General features: G+C 36.1%; 2 protein-coding genes across 2 annotated transcripts; one reads left to right on the forward strand and one right to left on the reverse strand.

Moving 5' to 3' along the window:
• Window positions 1-3,752: 3,752 nt before the first annotated feature.
• tex36 (testis expressed 36) lies at window positions 3,753-6,134 on the reverse strand. Its single transcript, XM_056256078.1, has 4 exons — window positions 6,038-6,134; window positions 5,629-5,775; window positions 4,410-4,490; window positions 3,753-4,316 (listed from the first exon to the last, which is right to left on the reverse strand). The coding sequence occupies exons 1-4, from the start codon at window positions 6,086-6,088 to the stop codon at window positions 3,993-3,995; spliced, it is 603 nt and encodes a 200-aa protein (XP_056112053.1). The 5' UTR covers window positions 6,089-6,134; the 3' UTR covers window positions 3,753-3,992.
• Window positions 6,135-6,713: 579 nt separating this feature from the next.
• On the forward strand, window positions 6,714-18,973 carry edrf1 (erythroid differentiation regulatory factor 1). The gene is made up of 25 exons (XM_056256062.1): window positions 6,714-7,104; window positions 7,338-7,546; window positions 8,162-8,228; window positions 8,984-9,109; window positions 9,326-9,450; window positions 9,535-9,685; window positions 9,772-9,864; window positions 10,171-10,292; window positions 10,925-11,036; window positions 11,135-11,282; window positions 11,461-11,572; window positions 11,674-11,785; window positions 11,859-12,128; window positions 12,300-12,371; window positions 13,002-13,149; window positions 13,246-13,437; window positions 14,015-14,215; window positions 14,427-14,648; window positions 14,736-14,962; window positions 15,929-16,087; window positions 16,169-16,318; window positions 16,400-16,553; window positions 16,631-16,746; window positions 17,389-17,564; window positions 18,215-18,973. Exons 1-25 carry the CDS (start codon window positions 7,006-7,008, stop codon window positions 18,375-18,377), a joined length of 3,726 nt encoding a protein of 1,241 aa, XP_056112037.1. The 5' UTR covers window positions 6,714-7,005; the 3' UTR covers window positions 18,378-18,973.

Here is an 18,973-nt window from a genome sequence, read left to right on the forward strand (position 1 = left end):
CCTAAAATGAAACCACAAAATCATTTCATGTGAAATGTGCTAAATCTTCATTCATTTCCATTTGTTTCAGTGGTACAATAACATTTTCCAGAGGCTGAGTCCACTGCTGTTTTCATTTCTCATTTCACTAGTGATGACTCAGTGATTGTAAAATGCGAGACGCACTTGAGTGAACCAGCACAGAGTACCGACTTTTATCAGAGAACACTGAGTTTTTCTGTGTGTTATAACATCCTCTCAGACTGATCTATTCACAATGATGCACTGTACGCCTCTACGGATGTGAGCAATCTTTTAACAATGACTTATTCTAATGCAGCAGCCCTCTCCACCTCATTTGAATGAATATTTCATCTCTAAGAAGGTTTATTCTGGTGTGTGCCGGGTCTCCTGCAGCCATTTCTCAAGGTTAGACAGAGTTATCACAGGGCCGAGCTGAAAAACAAGGATGTGCGGCTGAGAGGCGACAGTGAGTGATATCTCACAATAACAGTGTCAAGGAAAAGATGCTGTCGACTAGGAGAAAACATAACCGGATTATGCCATATGAATAATAATGAATGGAAATCAAAAGTACGCTCTCAGAAAAAAATGCAACAAAAGCTGTCAGAGACGGTACCTTTTAAAAAGGTTATAATAATGTACACTGTAAAAAAAAAAAAAACATGATTTATCACAACTTTTTATCTTCTGTAAAATAAACTTTAGATAATTAAAGTGGTGCAAACATCATTTATTGAGTTTCCATTTATCACACCAATCTCCTTCATTGTATTAACTCAAAAAATGTTATTTCAATGCACCCAACCAGGTAACTTAAAGTCCCCCTGTGGTGAAAATATTGTTTATATGTCTATGTTGTGTTTTTAATATGCTTTAAGACAAATCATGATGTATAAATTGACAAGTCAACACCATTGCTGAGTATTTTCTCCTTAAAACGGCAGTGAACAAAATAAGGTCTCAAAAAAGCAGTTTGAAATCGTCGGTGTTTTTGACGTCACAAACTACCTTGTAACCAATAACGTCAACGTGTGATCATCAACAAGTGTATCTCTGGAAAAAAGAAATCGCTTAAATATGTAATTTTGGTGATCAAAGATGAGTTTTAAGGGATAAAATGATTGACTACATGGGGGACTTTAATTTTAAGTTAAACCAACAATAATTGTTTTACAGTGTACCAGGAACCAATGCCCCTTTGAGTTATGCACTCTATAGGTACAAAGGTGTACATTTTGAAAGGGTACCAGCCCAGTGATAGTTTTAGTCCGTTTTTTTCTGATATTAGTGTACAGCAGATCACACACGTATTGTAACGTAACAGCGGACTGAATTCATTTCTGCATTACAAAGAAGCATTTGTTTCCACTTGTCTGGGGAAAAAAGGCTAATTAGAGTGTTAAGATGCACTAATTATTTCATCAGAGAGAACGGTATGGGCCACGTTATTTGTCTTGACCTCTCGTGTAAAACATGCCAGACTGTTTCATTAATTCATTACCTGGCAAAATTAATTATAATGAGGCCAGTGAAATGAAGTGATTAGGTTGGAATGCCCTTAAGTTAAGGCTCTTATTCAGAAATGATTTATGCTGATTAATCTACTCTATTAACTCATAATGCATTCTAATGTACCTTGACACCTGACTATCCTTTCATAATTCTTTGACGTTAAAACATTAGTTCCCATGGTATGTTTAAGTGGAAATGTAACCATATGGAAAACTTTAATGTGTTCCTGTTAAGAAGGAAACACGTTTATTTTTAAGCTCAACTCAGATGGTTGTTGGTGTGTACGGACCTTTAAAGTGGCAGTGCAATAAAAGATGAATTTCAATGAGATGCAGTTCTTTGATCTCAACCGGGTTATTCTGCATTCAATTCAAATCCATCAGCTTGTGTCCAGCAATCTATTTTTCAATATGTCTTTCAACAGAGAATTGCAATGAGCTTTCAATAAATAGCAACAGAGAGACAAATAATATCAAGATCAATGTACATTTGGAAAACCAAGGCTATCAGCTTGCCCAGAACCAGAGTAAGTCAGATAATATTAACAGAACAGACAATGTTAAGAGAATTCTCTGTGCCATCATCACCATGGCAACATGTCTTATCTTTCATGAATAGGTTATAAAAGAACTGTAATGTGTAAAACTTCATTACCATCAAATAAATAAATACGTAATTACTAGATGTCATTTTCTTGGATTGCATTTCAGAATGGGGGCTAAAAACAAGAGCAATTCCCTCAATATCTCTCGAAGTGTTTCTGCTATCTGGACACATTTTTGAAGGAAATCTGTAAAGCCCAGAGGATTCTCCTCGTTGCTCTTTTCCAGGTGCGCACATATAGCAACACAGCTGCCGTTTCAAATGCAAGATGGCAATCTTACGGTCTCTCTTTGAAGCTGAGATAATGTAACGCCGCTCACTGTTTAATCTCTTTCAAAGGCAGGATACTAATCTTTAGCCCAAACGTCACTGAGCTTTTTACACTTATATCCCCACAAATACCACTGTTTCTCACTTTGAACCACATCAGGTGAATAAGATGCCACTTTAAACGGCCGTTTAATTTGAAATATTCCCATGAGAAAGAAAAATTACAAAGGAGATCTCTTTAGCATTTCTGTCATAAGCGAAAAGAGACATCAGTAATCTCACATAGCAGCCATTATTAATTCTTATAGGCTAAGAAAAGGTTAAAGTCAGCATAAAATGGAAGTTGTGATAGTCTTTTCTTCCCTATTGTGACATATGAGTGAAACGGCTTCTCAAACAGGAAAAAAATGTAGGGCGGGACTTGATTTTGTCCATGGGGATTTAAAGGTGAACTAAGTAACTTTTTTACCTTAACCGAACAGCTTTGGAGTCATTGTAATGTTTATATTAGGGCTGTCAAACGATTAATCACGATTAATCGCATCCAAAATAAAAGTTTGTGTTTACATAATATATGTGTGTCTGTGTACTGTGTATAATTATTTTGTATATAAATGCACACATGTATATATTTAAGAAAAATATGTTATTTATATATAAAATGTTTATATAAAATATACATTATATATAGGCTACATTCAGTCTATATACAGTATATACATGCAAATATTTATTAAATACACATGCATGTGTGGGTATTTATATTAAAAATAATTATACACAGTACACACACATATATTATGTAAACACAAACTTTTATTTTGGATGCGTTTAATCGTTTGACAGCCCTAGTTTATATTACTGATTTCGTGTTGAATGGTGGTCGTCTCGCACCCCCCTGGTGCCTGTGAGCCGCAAAACCACCCTTGCAACTTTGGGCCGGCGACCAGTGTTAGGAAGTATCGTGTGATATCAGGTCTCGCGAGGTAACGAATTGCTTTACGGCAAAAAACAGATCTGATAAAATTCTGATAATTTTCATTGAAAGCGGGAGGGGAGTTATTTTGATCAAAGATTACGACTTGAATTTATAATACTGTAATAAATACTGCAATATTGTATAAAAAATAAAATAAAATTCTGTTTTATAAGACTGGGTTGAAAATGTTTATTTTTTCTTATTATACGGTATGCTGAATTTAACACTGATACTCTTCTTTACAGAATGAAACATGTCAAAATTTGTAACACTGTAAATATAAAGTTGAGTGATGCCAGTTGAGCGGCACAGACAGACAGAAAGACGAAAAATGAGAGACTGACCTCTGCTGGTAAAATCAGAGAATGACACTTGCAGAAAATGGTGCTGCTCACTGCAGAGACAAAGACGTCCAGCTCCACCTCTGTGGATCTAATGGGTGGAGGGAAAGAGTTATGGGTAAGGTTGTGGTGTGGTTGGCCATCTAGCTCCTAAATTACATCTAGAGAGGGGGAGCTGGACTTCACGCTCCACCCATGGCTCTGCAGTGAGCAGCCTCTCAGAAATTCCCCCAGAGCATCATGTTTAGTGTCATAAACAGTCAGATCTTCTCTGATTGTCTTATTTAGGGAGTTAAGGAGAGGTTGGTGGCTGCAAGTACACTTAGAGGAGTGTACTGGTTAGAGTCGTCCCTTCCAAACCACATGAAACTCTCCCCGGCCTGAGCCGTAGCGTTCATCTGAGACCTCGCCGAGTGATCTCTGGGAAAGCGCCTTCTGATTGGGTCCTTTCTGCCCTCTGTTTCCTGTTTGGGCAGGAAGTCGGTCCGATAAGCTGAGTTCTCCCACTGCGCTGCACTAACCGTACTCAAGGTGTCATAATGATGGCACAGGCAGTAATGAGTGTTATGCTGGCGATGCTCTTCAAGACATTTCTTACGGCCTAAACCCTTCACACAACATAAAAACATGCAAAGTGAAATGAGTATAAAGACATGAAATATAACGGATAGAATCACTGTTTATTGTAATGATGAACTCACCCGATCATACACATGTATAGTGTTTTGCAGTGCTGTGCGGTTATCATGCGCTGACAATGGATATTCTCTACCCATTGTTTTCTGCAACAGAAAGACTGGATTGATCAGCATGATACTAATTGTAGTCGGTTACTGGTTACACTAAGGTGACATAATCTGACTACTTTTTAGATTACTTTAGACCTAACTCATTTACCACATTGATTTGAGTAAAGGATAATGTACAATATTGATATACAAATACAAAGAGAAAGAAAGTATATTCCATTATTTTTTATCAACAACATAACAACATGAAGTGCATTAAATATTACACTGAGGTTCGTGAAGGAGAAGGAACTGCAGGGGGTTTGTGATTTTAGAGAAAAGCTATTAAGTAATAAAATCATAAAAATTTCAAATTAAAATAAATAGATAACCTTAAAAACATTTGTTTACCTGCATGTCATGTGACCATTAACTGACATCAGAGAACCATGGACCTAATTTTATGTATTATTATTATTATTATTATTGAATTAATTTTATAATCGACCTAACTTATTAACATAAAAACTAATGACTTGCTTCAAGTATATTAGGTCAAAGATGTTCAGCTGACAAAAAAGTTGGGGAATCCCTGCATTGCATGTAGGCCTAAATATGAAATGATGTGAATTTGTACATTTTGATGTGTTTGAATGACAAGAGCCTTCCAAAAGAAAGTAATACATTAAATGAATCACTGAGTGATAATTCAAATAATAGGCTAATTCATGTGTTTGGCAGGAGGAGCGGATTATATGCAATGTTGAGAAAACACTTGTTACGTAAATGTGAAATGATTTGTGTAATTCCAGAGATCAAATGCTGTGGGTCTGAGTTTTAAGTGGCTGATCTGATTTGATTCCAAAAACCTGGAAAATAGGCTTCTTAAAAAAAGGAAAATTTATAAGATAAAAAAAGAACTGGACTAGAATAAATAAATTATGCCCTTGTGAGAATACCATGTAATAACCATGTAATAAAAAAGTAATTACGAGTAGGCTACTTTAAAATGTAATAAAATCTAAGTACAAGTACAAATATTTTTGAAATCTGATTACATAATCCAGATTACACGGCACTGAGTACAGTAGAGGTAAAAATCCATTTCCTCCAGAATTTGCTATCTGCAAGTAAGTTTGTAGATGGTCATTGTAGTGTAAAACATCACTCTATTTTAATAGCAATGACTGACCTTTTCAGGATTGATGAATAATTTGGGATATCGATCCTGTGTTTGAGTCAGGGGTTGAGGAACTCCATGTGTCAACATTGAACCTGTGCTCGTACACAGATCACGTGACTGTCCACATCCAGTCCGAGACAAACCAGCGTGAACGAACTGGAAAACAGCAAAACCGACAAATGAATAACTGACTGACTGACTGAAGAAAGAAAGAAAGAAAGAAAGAAAGAAAGAAAGAAAGAAAGAAAGAAAGAAAGAAAGAAAGAAAGAAAGAAAGAAAGAAAGAAAGAAAGAAAGAAAGAAAGAAAGAAAGAAAGAAAGAAAGAAAGAAATATCTCGGTGTCGCCGATGTAAAAAAATTAGCTCAAACGCATTTATAGTAAAGAGGTAAAGTCAAGTGTGGTTATTATTATCATACCCAGTTTCCGCTCTGGTTCTTATTAAAATATCTCTTGCCTCCTTTATCCATTGTCACTGCAAGTATTTAAAATAAACACTCAACTAAAAGTTACATATTCCCACAGTGACAGACGAACTCAGTAGGTGAACTCAGGTGAGAGCGCACTGATTTTGAAACCATGGCAACAGAACACACACGCTATTCATGATCAAAACCACAACAAATATATGCATATGTGGAAATATCGAGGATTAAAATAGCATTGTAATAAAATAAGTAACGTAAAAATAATATATTTGATTAATTGCCCCACTATACAAAATGCAATACTTTCGATAATAATATCGGGGATTAAAATAATAATTTATTATGGGCGAATACATAACAAAAAATTTAACGTAGTTATTTTAATAATATGTAAGTTTACGTAAAATGTGTTGTTTATGTAAAAAGTAATACAAATAAATCGATATGTACTGCGAATATTTATTACATATATATATACCGTATATTCTAAATATAACATATTTATATTACTGTGTTTAAAGGCATATGTAGTGTTATTGTCAAAAACACTCTTGTAGAGCATTTCTACATCTTTCCACTCTTTTCTAGAAAGAGGCTTCGCTGACGTCACGTCTACTTCCGGGTGAGAGGTACAGTAACTTGTGATCTCTGAGAAGCTGCCAGGTGATGATAGACATAGATTTTACCTTGAAAACATCATTTGTTTTCATTTTTTTTTGTGATCTGAGAGTTATCGATTAATCTGACGGACTTCTGTATGTTTGTGTTATCGATATTTAAGCTAAAACAGCGAGAGACTTGATGAAAAAAGCAACATGGTCTGCTGTGTGGTGCTGTAGTAGATGTGATGTGTGCACTTAGTAAAGCAGATTTATGATCACTTACAGTCTATAAGGAAAAGAATCGGTGATTGTTGTATTTTGGACGTTGCTTTCGTGTAAACCGTCGTTTCTGGATGGATGAGTGTGGTGAATATGAGCTCTCAGGATAAGAAGGCAGACTCAGATCCCGGACATGAGGAGGATCACAGCAGCACTGCCACTGAAGACAACAAACAGGTCCAGACTTACTGTAACATCATAATCTAACACTCTGTCATCACAGTAAGATGACAGACTGCTGAATTTCACACTGTCCAGTTGCACTGATCACGTGTGTGTGTGTTTAGGTTGCATATTGTTTATTATGGAAATGTGGCTGGTTTGTAACATAATCAGTCTAGTCCTATTGAGGTGAATGGTGACTTGCAACCTAATTGTTGTGTTTGAAATATTTGTCATTTGTTCTCTAGGAGGCGGTTATTTGTCTGGGCAACAATGAAGTGAAGAGTCGTGCGGTAGTGAAGTACTCGGCCGCTCCACCCCCCACCTCCTATGCATTACTGCAGGAGAAGACCGACCTCAAGCTCCCACCAGCAAACTGGCTGAGAGAGAACGCTCACCTGGGCCCTGCGGGGACCACCGTACTCGGGACCAGCAGGAAAAGCAAACCCTTCTCCAGGTATGACTGCAACATGTTATTTGGTCACACTTCATATTAGGTGTCTTTAACTACTATGCACTTACACTTACATAAAAAAAAAAGGTGAGGTGAGATACAGGTAAGGTTTGGATAGGTTTAAGGGTTAATTAAGGGGTAAGGGAAGGGTCAGTAGTGTAATTATAGATTTCATTATGGAAATTAATTACAGATGCAATAATATGCAGGTATTGTACAATGTAAAAGACAATCTGGTAAGTGCATTGTATCAAATTATTATTTTAAATCATAGTACATAGTAAAGACACTTACCCCTGGTTTCACAGACAAGGTTTAAGCTAGTCCCAGACTAAAATGCATGTTTAAGCTGTTTTAACTGAAAGCAACTTGTTCTGAGATATCTTAAAATATGTTAGTGCCATTGTTTTGTCTCAAGATTTACACCATGTTTATTTCTAAGGCCGTTTTATAAAAGCAACTTAAATGTCCTAATTAATCCTGGCTCAATCTAAGCCCTGTCTGTGAAACCGGGCCTTAATATAAAATAGGACCTTATATTTAATGCGAGTTTGCATATTGAAATGTTAGTGAAGCTGATCTTTCCATGCCTTTTTGTGTTTTCTTTGTTAATTGTAGTTTTGGGATGGCGTACGACTTCATCGACTGTATAGGTGATGATGTTGATGTTGTATCTGATTCAGAGGTGAGTCTGTTTTGTTGTGAATGCAAACTCTTTTTTTCTTTTTCTTATATGAAACAATAAATTATTAAATGGCTTTCTAGAACACTTGATTCTGATTTGTCGATCATGGCATTTACATATTCTTGTTTAATGATGTTAAGAATGTAATTGTACACTTGACATGCGTACATATACATATACGTACATATAGTGGTCATGAATTAAGAATTCATTCTCTCGTTTTTTTCTCTCACACAGTGAAATAATTTGTTCCCTCAATTTAATAATTTGTGGTCATGTTGTACTATTTTTTTAATGAAAGAAATAATTAATACTTTGTTCAGCAAGGATGCATTAAAATGATCAATAGTGACAGTAAAGACTTTTATAATGTTACAAAAGATTTTCTGTTCATCAAAGAATCCTGCATTTTTTAAATCACGGTTTCCACAAAAACATTAAGCAGCACAGATGTTTTCAACATTGATTATATCTAAAAAATATTATTATAATCAGTTTATTGAGCAGAAAATCAGCACATTAGAATGATTTCTGAAGGATCATGTGACACTGAAGACTGGAGTAATGATGCTGAAAATTCAGCTTTGCATCACAGGAATAAATTACATTTTAAAATATATTAAAATAGAAAACAGTTATTTTAAATTGTAGAAATATTGCACTTTTTTCGCTTTTACTATATTTTTGATCAAATAAATGTATTGATTTATTGATACATGTATTAGTTTAACTTTTTTTTTTTTTTTTTTTTACAGAACATCAAGAAGTTGCTGAAGATCCCCTACAGTAAGTCTCATGTCAGTATGGCTGTTCACAGAGTGGGCAGCACTTTACTCCTAGATGAACTGGACATTCAGGAACTCTTTATGAGGTCATCACAGGTAACCGGAAATAGTCACCTTATTTCTCTCTACTGTACTAGTTTTTTGTTCAGGAGCCTTTAAACGCATCACCTGGTGGCAATTCCCCAAACCCTAAATCTAAATACTGAATTATATAGTAGTAAAACATTTAGTTATCCTGTTCATGACAAGAGTGTTAATGCCATCCTAAGATGACTTCTATAAAATAAACCCAACATTGCAACCGTCCTGTAGACTGGTGACTGGACGTGGCTGAAGGAGTTTTACCAGCGTCTCATTGACCAAAAGTGGCAGAGAAAGAAAAAAAGTAAAGAGCACTGGAATGAGAAAGCCATCCTCTCAAAGTTTCTCTATTACAGGTGAGAACTGACTTTACACGGTTATCATCTCATGAAAGCACTGATATCCATGACTTACACCCACAGTACTCTCCTGTGTTTCAGTATTAACAGTGATGGGACTGCGGTGCCTGTGCCATCAGATACAGATCAGGCGGCAGAGGAGGGTTGTGGGACGGCGGCTGATGGGCCGTCTTGGCCCGCCACCTTCAACAGTTCCACTACCGATTCAGAGGAGTCTGCGATACCCAAGGAGGTTCGGGCAGCCTTTCCTCTACTTCTCATGTCATGTGTTATCAGTGTGTTTGAGGCTGAATCGTCCTGTCCACTCGTGTCTTTCAGGAGCAGGTGGATACATATACTTTAGGTCATGTGTCTTCAGTTCCTAAAGAACAGAATCTACCCACGCTATTCAATGAAGGAGAAAACAGCCAGGTAATGGTATTTACCCAACATTCCCTAACATCCAAAGTCAAATCGTGGACCCACAAGTTGTGCCTTTATGACACTGTTGAAAAAAATCTACTCTTCCTATTTATATCACACTTCACAGGTTCATTAATCCCAAGATATTTACTTTTTGTGTAAACATTTAATTTCTCTTTTACTTAATACATTTACTTTATATATTGTTTTTTTTACTCAATTGATAAAAGTACATCACAATTACATTGTACAGCACAATATATATCTATTTGTATTTTGAACTGGCATTTTTCTTTATCTCTCTGACTCTCTCAGGGTTTGAAGAATGACTTTGTCCGGAATATTTTATGGACATTTGAGGACATCCACATGCTTGTGGGATCAAATATGCCCATATTTGGAGGTGGTCGCTACCCAGCAGTCAGTTTACGGCTCAGGTTAGTGTCCTAGATATGTTTTTTGTGTCATCTCATTTATTTTTAGGATATATTTATCTGGTTATGAATTATTTACAAATGAATTACATTTTGCTAAACCCTCTATATACACTACCTTTCACAAGTTTGGGGTCAGTAAGATTTTCTTGAGTTTCTTTAATACTTTTATTCAACAAGAATGCATTAAATTGATTAAAAATGACAAAAAATATGAAAACCTTCTATGCATCAATGAATCCTGGAAAAAAAGGTATCATAGTTTACACATATTATTAAGCAGCACAACTGTTTTCAACATTGATGATAATAATAATTAATGTTTCTTGAGTATCAAATCATCATATTAGAATGATTTCTGAAGGATCATGTGACACTGAAGACTGGAGTAATGATGCTGAAAATTCAGCTTTGCATCACAGAGATAAATTACATTTTGAAAAAGAAAACAGTTATTTTAAACTGTATTTATTACTATATTTTTTAAACAAATAAATGCAGTCTTGGTGAGAATAAGAGACTTCTTTCAAAAACATTTAAAAAAAATCTTACCGACCCCAAACTTTTGAACGGTAGTGTACACTATATATACTATCCCTATGTTTAACTATCCTGATTTCGCTTTGTCTTAACAGGGACAACAACAAACCAATCAACGTTCTCACAGGAATTGATTACTGGCTGGATAATTTGATGTGTAATGTACCGGAGCTGGTCATGTGCTTTCACGTCAATGGCATTGTGCAGGTAAGATGATTTGGTGATTATTAAATCCATCTGTTAGTTTTGCACATATTGATGTACAATAATGTTCATTTTTCTAATGGTTCAACTCTCGTTTATAGAAATATGAAATGATAAAGACAGAGGACATCCCAGATTTGGAAAATTCTACGTTCTCAACGCGGGTTGTGAAAGACATTGCACAGAATATCCTGTCATTCCTGAAATCCAACTGTACCAAAGAAGGACACACATACTGGCTCTTTAAGGGTGGGTGGCTTATGCTCTTGATTTTACACACACACACACACACACACACACACACACACACACACACACACACACACACACACACACACACACACACACACACACACACATATATACACATATATATAAGGTTAACGATTTATAAACAATATATTAAACTGTCTGTTTCTCCATCCAGCTAGCGGAAGTGACATCGTGAAGCTGTATGACCTTACTACTCTGTGTGAGGAGGCGGCAGAAGAGAAATGCCAGAATCCCTTCACGCTTCCTGTAGCGGTGCTTCTATACAAGTATGATTTACCTTCATATCTACCTTTCTCATATTCCGTTTCCATTGCCTAATTTTCCCAGTCAGTATCAGAGAGGAATCTGGTGGGGTTTTTTTCAACAGAGTGGCCAGCAACATGATGCTTAAGAAGAGCCAAAACAGGAAGAACTATGGGACCATCAGAACTCTGTTGCTCAACTGTGCTAAACTGCTGGATGAGGAGAGACATCCACAGGTATGAAGCTTCATTATATTTCCTGTGTCGTCGTGCATGATTTCTGAGCGTTTCCTTCTGTTTGCTGGTGTAGATCATCGCGTCTGCTCACTACATGCTGGCGGAGCTGTTTCAGCTGGACGATGTGAGTGAAGACGAGGGGAACGGGGAGTCACTGAGGGGCGGGGGATCTGAAGACAGCTACAGTGATGAAGAGGAGGAGGATGATGATGATGATGAAGACGAGAGCTGCTCCTACAGGACCTCCTCTGAGCCACAGGACGACTCTAAAGCTGTGGCCGTCATCAAGTCTGTCTGGGAGCTGTCGGTTCCAGAGAAATATAAGAGCACACATCAGATCAGAGTAGGAGATCTCTTTTGTAGTTAGATATTATGGAATATAAGCTGTCTGAAGAATAGAAGTTAGAACAGTTCATTTAGGGTCATTGTACACCTTGCACAAATTTGCTTAATGAATTTGCATCAGCATTATGTTAACAATGTTCTGACTCCACACTCCTCTTCCCTTTTTCAGCCCAACTGTGCATTTCCTGTGTCACAAGACAAGGAGGAGAAGTGCCGACTGGTTCTCAGCTACGTTCTGAAAGTGAGAACGCTAGATTCATATTTGTTTTCATTTTTTCAGTTCTATGGACAGTGAATGGAACTTTGTTCACTACCATTGTCAAGTACTTTCTGTATGGATATCTCTATCTATCTATCTATCTATCTATCTATCTATCTATCTATCTATCTATCTATCTATCTATCTATCTATCTATCTATCTATCTATCTATCTATCTATCTATCTGCTTTGCTGTCTACCATTGTATGTATGTATCTGTCTGTCTGTGTCTGTTGTGCTATCTCGGTCTACCATTCAATCTATCATTCTGTCCTTCATTTGATCTATCTATTTGTCGTCTATCAATCTGTCTATCTTTCTATCTATTGTTCTGTTGATCATTCTGTCCATCGATCTATCTTTCTATCTGCTTTGCTGTCTACCATTGTTTGTATGTATGTATGTGTCTGTCTGTCTGTCCTGCTATCTATCTGTCTACCATTCTTTCTACCATTCTGTACATCATTTGATCCATATAATTGTCTGTCTATCGTTCTATTTATTGTTCCGTCTTTCTGTGTCTGTCTGTAGTTCTATCTATCTATCTATCTATCCGTCTATCTGTCCGTCCGTCCGTCCGTCCAAGTAAAACTTTACATTTCTGTGTGTAGGGATTAAAAGCAGTGGACAACAGCATAAAGAAAGAGAGTGACCTTCCTGCGGCCGACCCCAGCACACCCATCCCTCTAAAATATGAGGAGAGAAGTCAGAATGGAGCTGGAGACGTGGAGAAAGAGATTGCTCTACTGCTGGACAGAGGTCAGTAATCCCCATCCCTTCATCAACTCAGAAACTCAAATATTTTTCACTATTTGAGCAGCACTTACGGAATTACTCGTCATCTTGGTTACACAGTCGGTCCGTTTAACAAGGAACTGAAGATGCCGACACGCTCCGGGATGTTACCGGGCACATGGCAGCATCGAATAAAACTGCAGCTATTCCTGAAAGCATCTAGAGCGTACTACGTCCTGTCAGATGCAGCAAGCAACCTGCTGAAGCACGGCCGGGCACTGCGCTACATCAAACTGGCTCTGCAGTGCCACGGTTAGAACATGCCGCTTTCAATACTGTCAGAAACTTCAGGACATACACTACCAATCAAAAGTTTTTTTTTTTTTAAAGAAATTAATACTTTTATTCTGCATTTATGATCCAAAGTAACAGTAAAGACATTTATGATGTTACAAAAGATTTCTATTTCAAATAAATGCTGTTCTTTTTAACTTTCTATTCATCAAAGAATCCTGAGAAAACTGTATCACGGTTTCCACAAAAATATTTAAGCAGCACAACTGTTTCCAACATTGATAATAAATCAGCATATTAAAATGATTTCTGAAGGATCATGTGACACTGAAGACTAGAGATATGATGCTGAAAATTCAGCTTTGCATCACAGGAATAAATTACATTTTGAAATATATTCAATTAGAAAACTTTTATTTTAAAATGTAATAATATTTAACAATATTACCCAAACTTTTGAATGGTATTGTATAGGCTATGCATGTGCATATGTTCTCTTTAACCTTTAAATTAAAAAAATATAGTTTAAAGCGTGTAATGAAACAGCTTATTTAGAGCCGTTCAAACCTGATCTATGTGCTTTCTCTCTCTGTAGACGCGTACTGCTCCATCAGTGGTTGTCTCCACCCCCAGGTGCTTCTGTTCCACTGTCAGTGTCTGTCTCTATGTGGAGATGTTCAGCTCATGTTGGCCCAGAATGCCTCAAACAGAGCTGCGTATCTGGAGGAGTACAGCTACCAGACTAAAGAAGACCAGGAGATCCTCCACTGCCTGCACCGCGAGAGCTCCTGTCAAGGTCTGAACGCTAGATCACACACTCTCTGCACTGAAAAGATCATAATATCCTGTGAATTATAATTACAGCTGCTGTTATTAATGGAACAATGAGATTTCACTGTGCCCAGGGGGTGGATGGGATACTGAAACTCCTGGAAGAGTCGGTGTTATTGTCTATAATATTTGAATATTGACATTGACTGACCTGAAATTTCTCTTTCCTCTCTCAGCCTTTAGCATGGCCACTGACCTGGCCCCAGACCCAGAGTACCAGCTGGTCGTCAGCAGCAAGTGTTATGAGGCCGCCCATGACCTTTTGACCTCAGGAGTTCTGAAGGACCTGGGACAGGAGCAGCTGGGTCAGGTTCTGAAACGGCTTGGTAACATCCGCAACGAGATAGGCGTCTTCTACATGAACCAGGCCGCGGCCATGCAGGCAGAGAAAGAAGGAGGTGAATGCTTCTTTGTTTGCTATTAGATTTAAATAACAAACCTTTGACCCAGAGTTGTGTGTGAAGTAGAGCTTTTTCTTCCTCCAGTGCGCAGGAGTGTGTGCGTGGCCGAGCAGGAGCTGTGGAAGAAGAGTTTTTCATGTTTTGAGAAGGGCATGCAGGATTTTAAAATGATTTCAGACTCCATAAACACAGCCCTGCTGCTGTGTAACATCGGCCGACTCATGCGGATCTGTGCTCAGGCTCACTGCGTCGTGACATCAGAGCAAAGCCGCGGGGAGTTCTCACCTGAAGAGGCTCTCTACTACAACAAGGTTAGACGCGCATACAGCCTTGAACAATTCAGGTGTTGGCTTAAAAACAGCATGAGACGGCTTCTGCAATGCATGATATGATTTGCCTATTGTAAAAATAAATAAATAATATATATATATATATATAATCAAATATATTATAATAATTGTTATTATATTAAGATTATTATCAATAATAATTGATTTTGTACATGAATAACAAGTGGATACAAGTGTCTTATAATAAGATTAATATATTAAGATATTTATTAAAATATTATAATAATAAAAATACTGTAAAATGTTTACAATCTTAATATAATAATCATAATACTTTTTACTTCTTTACATAAAACTTTCATCTACTTTTTATACATATTATTAAAAATAATTTATCTTGTAGATGGATAAAAAGTGGATACAAGTGTCTTATATTATATTAAGATCATTCATTTTTATTTTATTATTATTAATAATAATAAAAACTTCTTGTTTGTATATCCCTTGAATAAATGTATTATGTTAAGATTATTATATTAAGATTGTTAATCAAATATTACAATAGTAATACTAATAATACATATTAATCTTAATACAATAATTGTGATAAATAAAATTGTAATCTTAATGCAATAATTATAAGACACGTATCTACTTTCATCCGCCTACAAATGAAAATTATTAATAATTTATCTTGTAGATGGAAAAAAAGTGAATAAGTGTCTTATATTAAGATTGTTAATAATAATTATTATAATAGTTTCTCATTTGTACATCACTTGGATAAAAATGTCTTATATTAAGAATAATTATATAAATAATAATAATTATGTTGTAAATTTTACTATTATCATTAATAATAATGCAAATAATTTTAAGTACCTAAAAATGTCTCCTAAATGAATTAATGTAAATGTAATAAAATCATAATCATAATAAGACAAAGAACATTTTAAAAAACATTTTTCTCTCTGTCTCCCTCAATAGGCGATAGATTATTATCAGAGGGCGCTGAAGTCTCTGGGCTGCAGGGAGAGTCACTCAGCCGTCTGGGACTCGGTGAACTGGGAACTCTCTACTACGTATTTCACGTTGGCCACACTCCTCCAGGACTACGCTCCGCTATCCCGTAAAGCACAGGAACAGGTAGAACACACACACTTTATTTAGTCTGTACACACTGCTGACATGATGAAATCCACTTGACGTGAGCCTAATGCGTTTCAGATCGAGAGGGAAGTCACAGAGACCATGATGAAGTCTCTGAGGTACTGCGACCTGCACACGGAGTCCGCTCGCCAGCCGCTCTACCAGTACAGAGCTGCCACCATCCACCATAGACTGGCTTCAATGTACCACAGCTGCTACCGCAACCAGGTACATCATCCTCAAACACGGGCCTTCAGCACACATGTTCCCACATGGACCGTTCCTCCCATTTCTCTCTCTGTCCCTCAGGTCGGAGACGAAAGCGTTCGTAAACAGCACAAAGCTCTGGCAGAGCAGCATTACAGTAAGGCTGTGCGGCTCTTTGTAAGTCTGAGTGACGCTCCGTGTGAGCTGCTCCGCACACTTCTGGAGAGAGTGGCCTTCGCTGAGTTCACCATGGCGGGTAAGAAACGCACACTGCAGGAAATATCAGCCATGAGAGGTTGGACCTCAGACTGGATGTTCTCTTGTGTGTTCCAGGTCAGAACAGCAGTGCCGTGAAGCTGAAAACTTTGACGGGAGCTCTGGAGATCATGAGTGAAACGCGTCACGCATTCAAACTCATTCATAAAGAGCTGCTGGAGCAACAGGAAAAAGTATATACACAAACATACACACAAATTATTGTTATTATTATTATTACTCATTTTTAAATACATGGATAAAAGTTTCTGATATTAAGATGGTTAATTACTATTATGGTTTAGTTTATGTGTAATAAAATCTATGTTGAATCAAAATCTTTCTTTCTAAAGCTACTTTTTCTAATGTCTAATCAATGCCTTTATCCTCTAACACCAATAATGAGTTTTGGGGAGTAATTTCTTAGCCAAAATTGATGTGTGATTAATTTGTAATTAATTCGATTAATTAATCGACACATCATGTTATTTACACATTTATCGCTTGACATATATATATATATATATATATATATATTAATAATAATAATTTCTTTGTAAGTTCATTAGATAAGTGTTAGATTATTACTTGAAGATTGTTCATATTTATAATCATTACTATAATAACAATAATACTTTTTCATTTGTAAGTCCCTTAGATGAAAGTGCATTATATTAAGATTGTTTTTTATTATTATTAATTAATGATTATTATATTTACTATTATTATTATTATTATTTGTAATTCCCTTTGGATTATTTTAAGATTTTCATTTGTATAATAATTATAATTTTGATTATAAATAATCATTGTTCTCTTGTGACGTATGTTGACAGATATTGACGGCAGAAGACTCTGACAAACCTGTAGAACTCCATGAGGGTTCAGATAGCTCTTCCTCTGAGCTGAACACAGAAGAGGTTGTGAAGTTAATTGGCGTCTTCGAGCCCAGTTTCTCCTTCCTGTTGCTGCAACTGATTAAACTCAGCACTGCAAGCAAACGTAAACTCAGGTGAGGGATACAAAAATATACATACTCCAGCAATATACCATATTCCATCTCAATTTATGCTACAGATCAGTGTTGTTTTATTATCATTACTATCTGTATCATTACTATATCATTACTATCTTAGTTCTGTTGTGTATGAGGTATTTATGTTCTGCAGAACAGGAACCTGCTGAAAATCAGTTTTATACTGAGTCAGGCCCGATTGTCTTTAATTTTTTCCTGTCTAAATAAAAATAAATAAATCTTAGTATCTGTTAATATTTTGAATTAGTTTTTATTTTAACATTACTCATTTTAATTTTAGTATTTTTTTGTGTTTAGTCGTTTTTATTAGTTTTTTTATGTCTGTTTAATTTTTTTTATTTTTTTTATTTTTTTCAGTTTTAGTCATTTTAGTACTTTAACTTTGAATGAAAACTTTTCCCTTTGGAACTAACTGGAATAAAATAAGTTTAACATTTTTAAATATTTAATTTCTGATCATTTAATTTATTCCAAGTAATGTAAATTATTATTATTTGTTTTAATTATTTTTTTTTACAAATTTTTTTTTTTGTCAATGCTAAAATCACTGCAACAGATCATACAGAAATAAATAGCATTTGTAGTGTTTAATTCTGTGTGTGATGGTTTTGTGTTTTCATATGCAGTGGTAAAGAAGAGGAGCAGGTGAAGATCTACAAGAACGTCTATTCTTGCCTTCTACGGGCTGAAAAGTCCGTCCCGCTCACCCAGCGGGTTTCCCTTTTCCTGGAGCTGCTGGATCAGCTAAACCCTCCCACAGGAAGCGATGAAGCAAGATCGTCATCTTGAAAATCAAATCCAACTGGTTTGAGCAAGAACTCTTTAGCTTCCTGACCTCATTAATGCAAAGCATGCGGCAGTTTGGAGTAAAACAAATCAGGCTTTTACACAGTGATATAAAAAAGGTTTCAGGTAGTTTTGGAAAGTGACCTGGTATAAAAATGTGAACTATAACCCTCACCAGCAGTGCCTTTCTTATGCTCAAATTATGCTGGACTTCCTACAAGAGTTGACAGACTCTAACTAGATGATTTCTTTTTTTCTTTAATCAAAAGAAATCATTATGAGAATAAACAAACTGTACAGTTGTTTGTAGAGCTGATATTTATTGCTGATGGGTGATATGTACAAAATGTGAACATGTGGTTTTGTTTTACACACTTTTTATTGGAAAGTACACTCACAGGCTTTTCTGTTTCTGGTGCATAAATAAGTTTATGATTTTTATTTAAATAAAAAAAAAATGCAGGTTTTCAATTTAAACAAAAGTGCAATAATTTAGCTAATGTCAATGCAACAGGTGATTATCCAGATACAGTATTGTGAACATTTGGGATGGCTTGGCTTTTAAAAGTCTTCAATAAATTTCAAATCTGTTCAAAGTC

The sequence above is a fragment of the Rhinichthys klamathensis genome, unplaced genomic scaffold (genome assembly GCF_029890125.1).
Source record: "Rhinichthys klamathensis goyatoka isolate OS25496 unplaced genomic scaffold, OSU_Roscu_1.1 h1tg000123l_1, whole genome shotgun sequence".
NCBI lineage: Eukaryota > Metazoa > Chordata > Actinopteri > Cypriniformes > Leuciscidae > Rhinichthys > Rhinichthys klamathensis.

Excerpts from the sequence above, each read along its gene's own strand:
- tex36 (XM_056256078.1), bottom strand. The coding sequence starts at position 6,088 with ATGGATAAAGGAGGCAAGAGATATTTTAATAAGAACCAGAGCGGAAAC. Across the intron at positions 5,776-6,037 it reads AGAACCAGAGCGGAAACTGG|TTCGTTCACGCTGGTTTGTC; the intron begins GTATGATAATAA and ends GCTGTTTTCCAG. Across the intron at positions 4,317-4,409 it reads CTATACATGTGTATGATCGG|GGTTTAGGCCGTAAGAAATG; the intron begins GTGAGTTCATCA and ends TGTTGTGTGAAG.
- edrf1 (XM_056256062.1), top strand. The coding sequence starts at position 7,006 with ATGAGTGTGGTGAATATGAGCTCTCAGGATAAGAAGGCAGACTCAGAT. Across the intron at positions 7,105-7,337 it reads CCACTGAAGACAACAAACAG|GAGGCGGTTATTTGTCTGGG; the intron begins GTCCAGACTTAC and ends TTTGTTCTCTAG. Across the intron at positions 11,573-11,673 it reads GTAGCGGTGCTTCTATACAA|AGTGGCCAGCAACATGATGC; the intron begins GTATGATTTACC and ends TTTTTTCAACAG.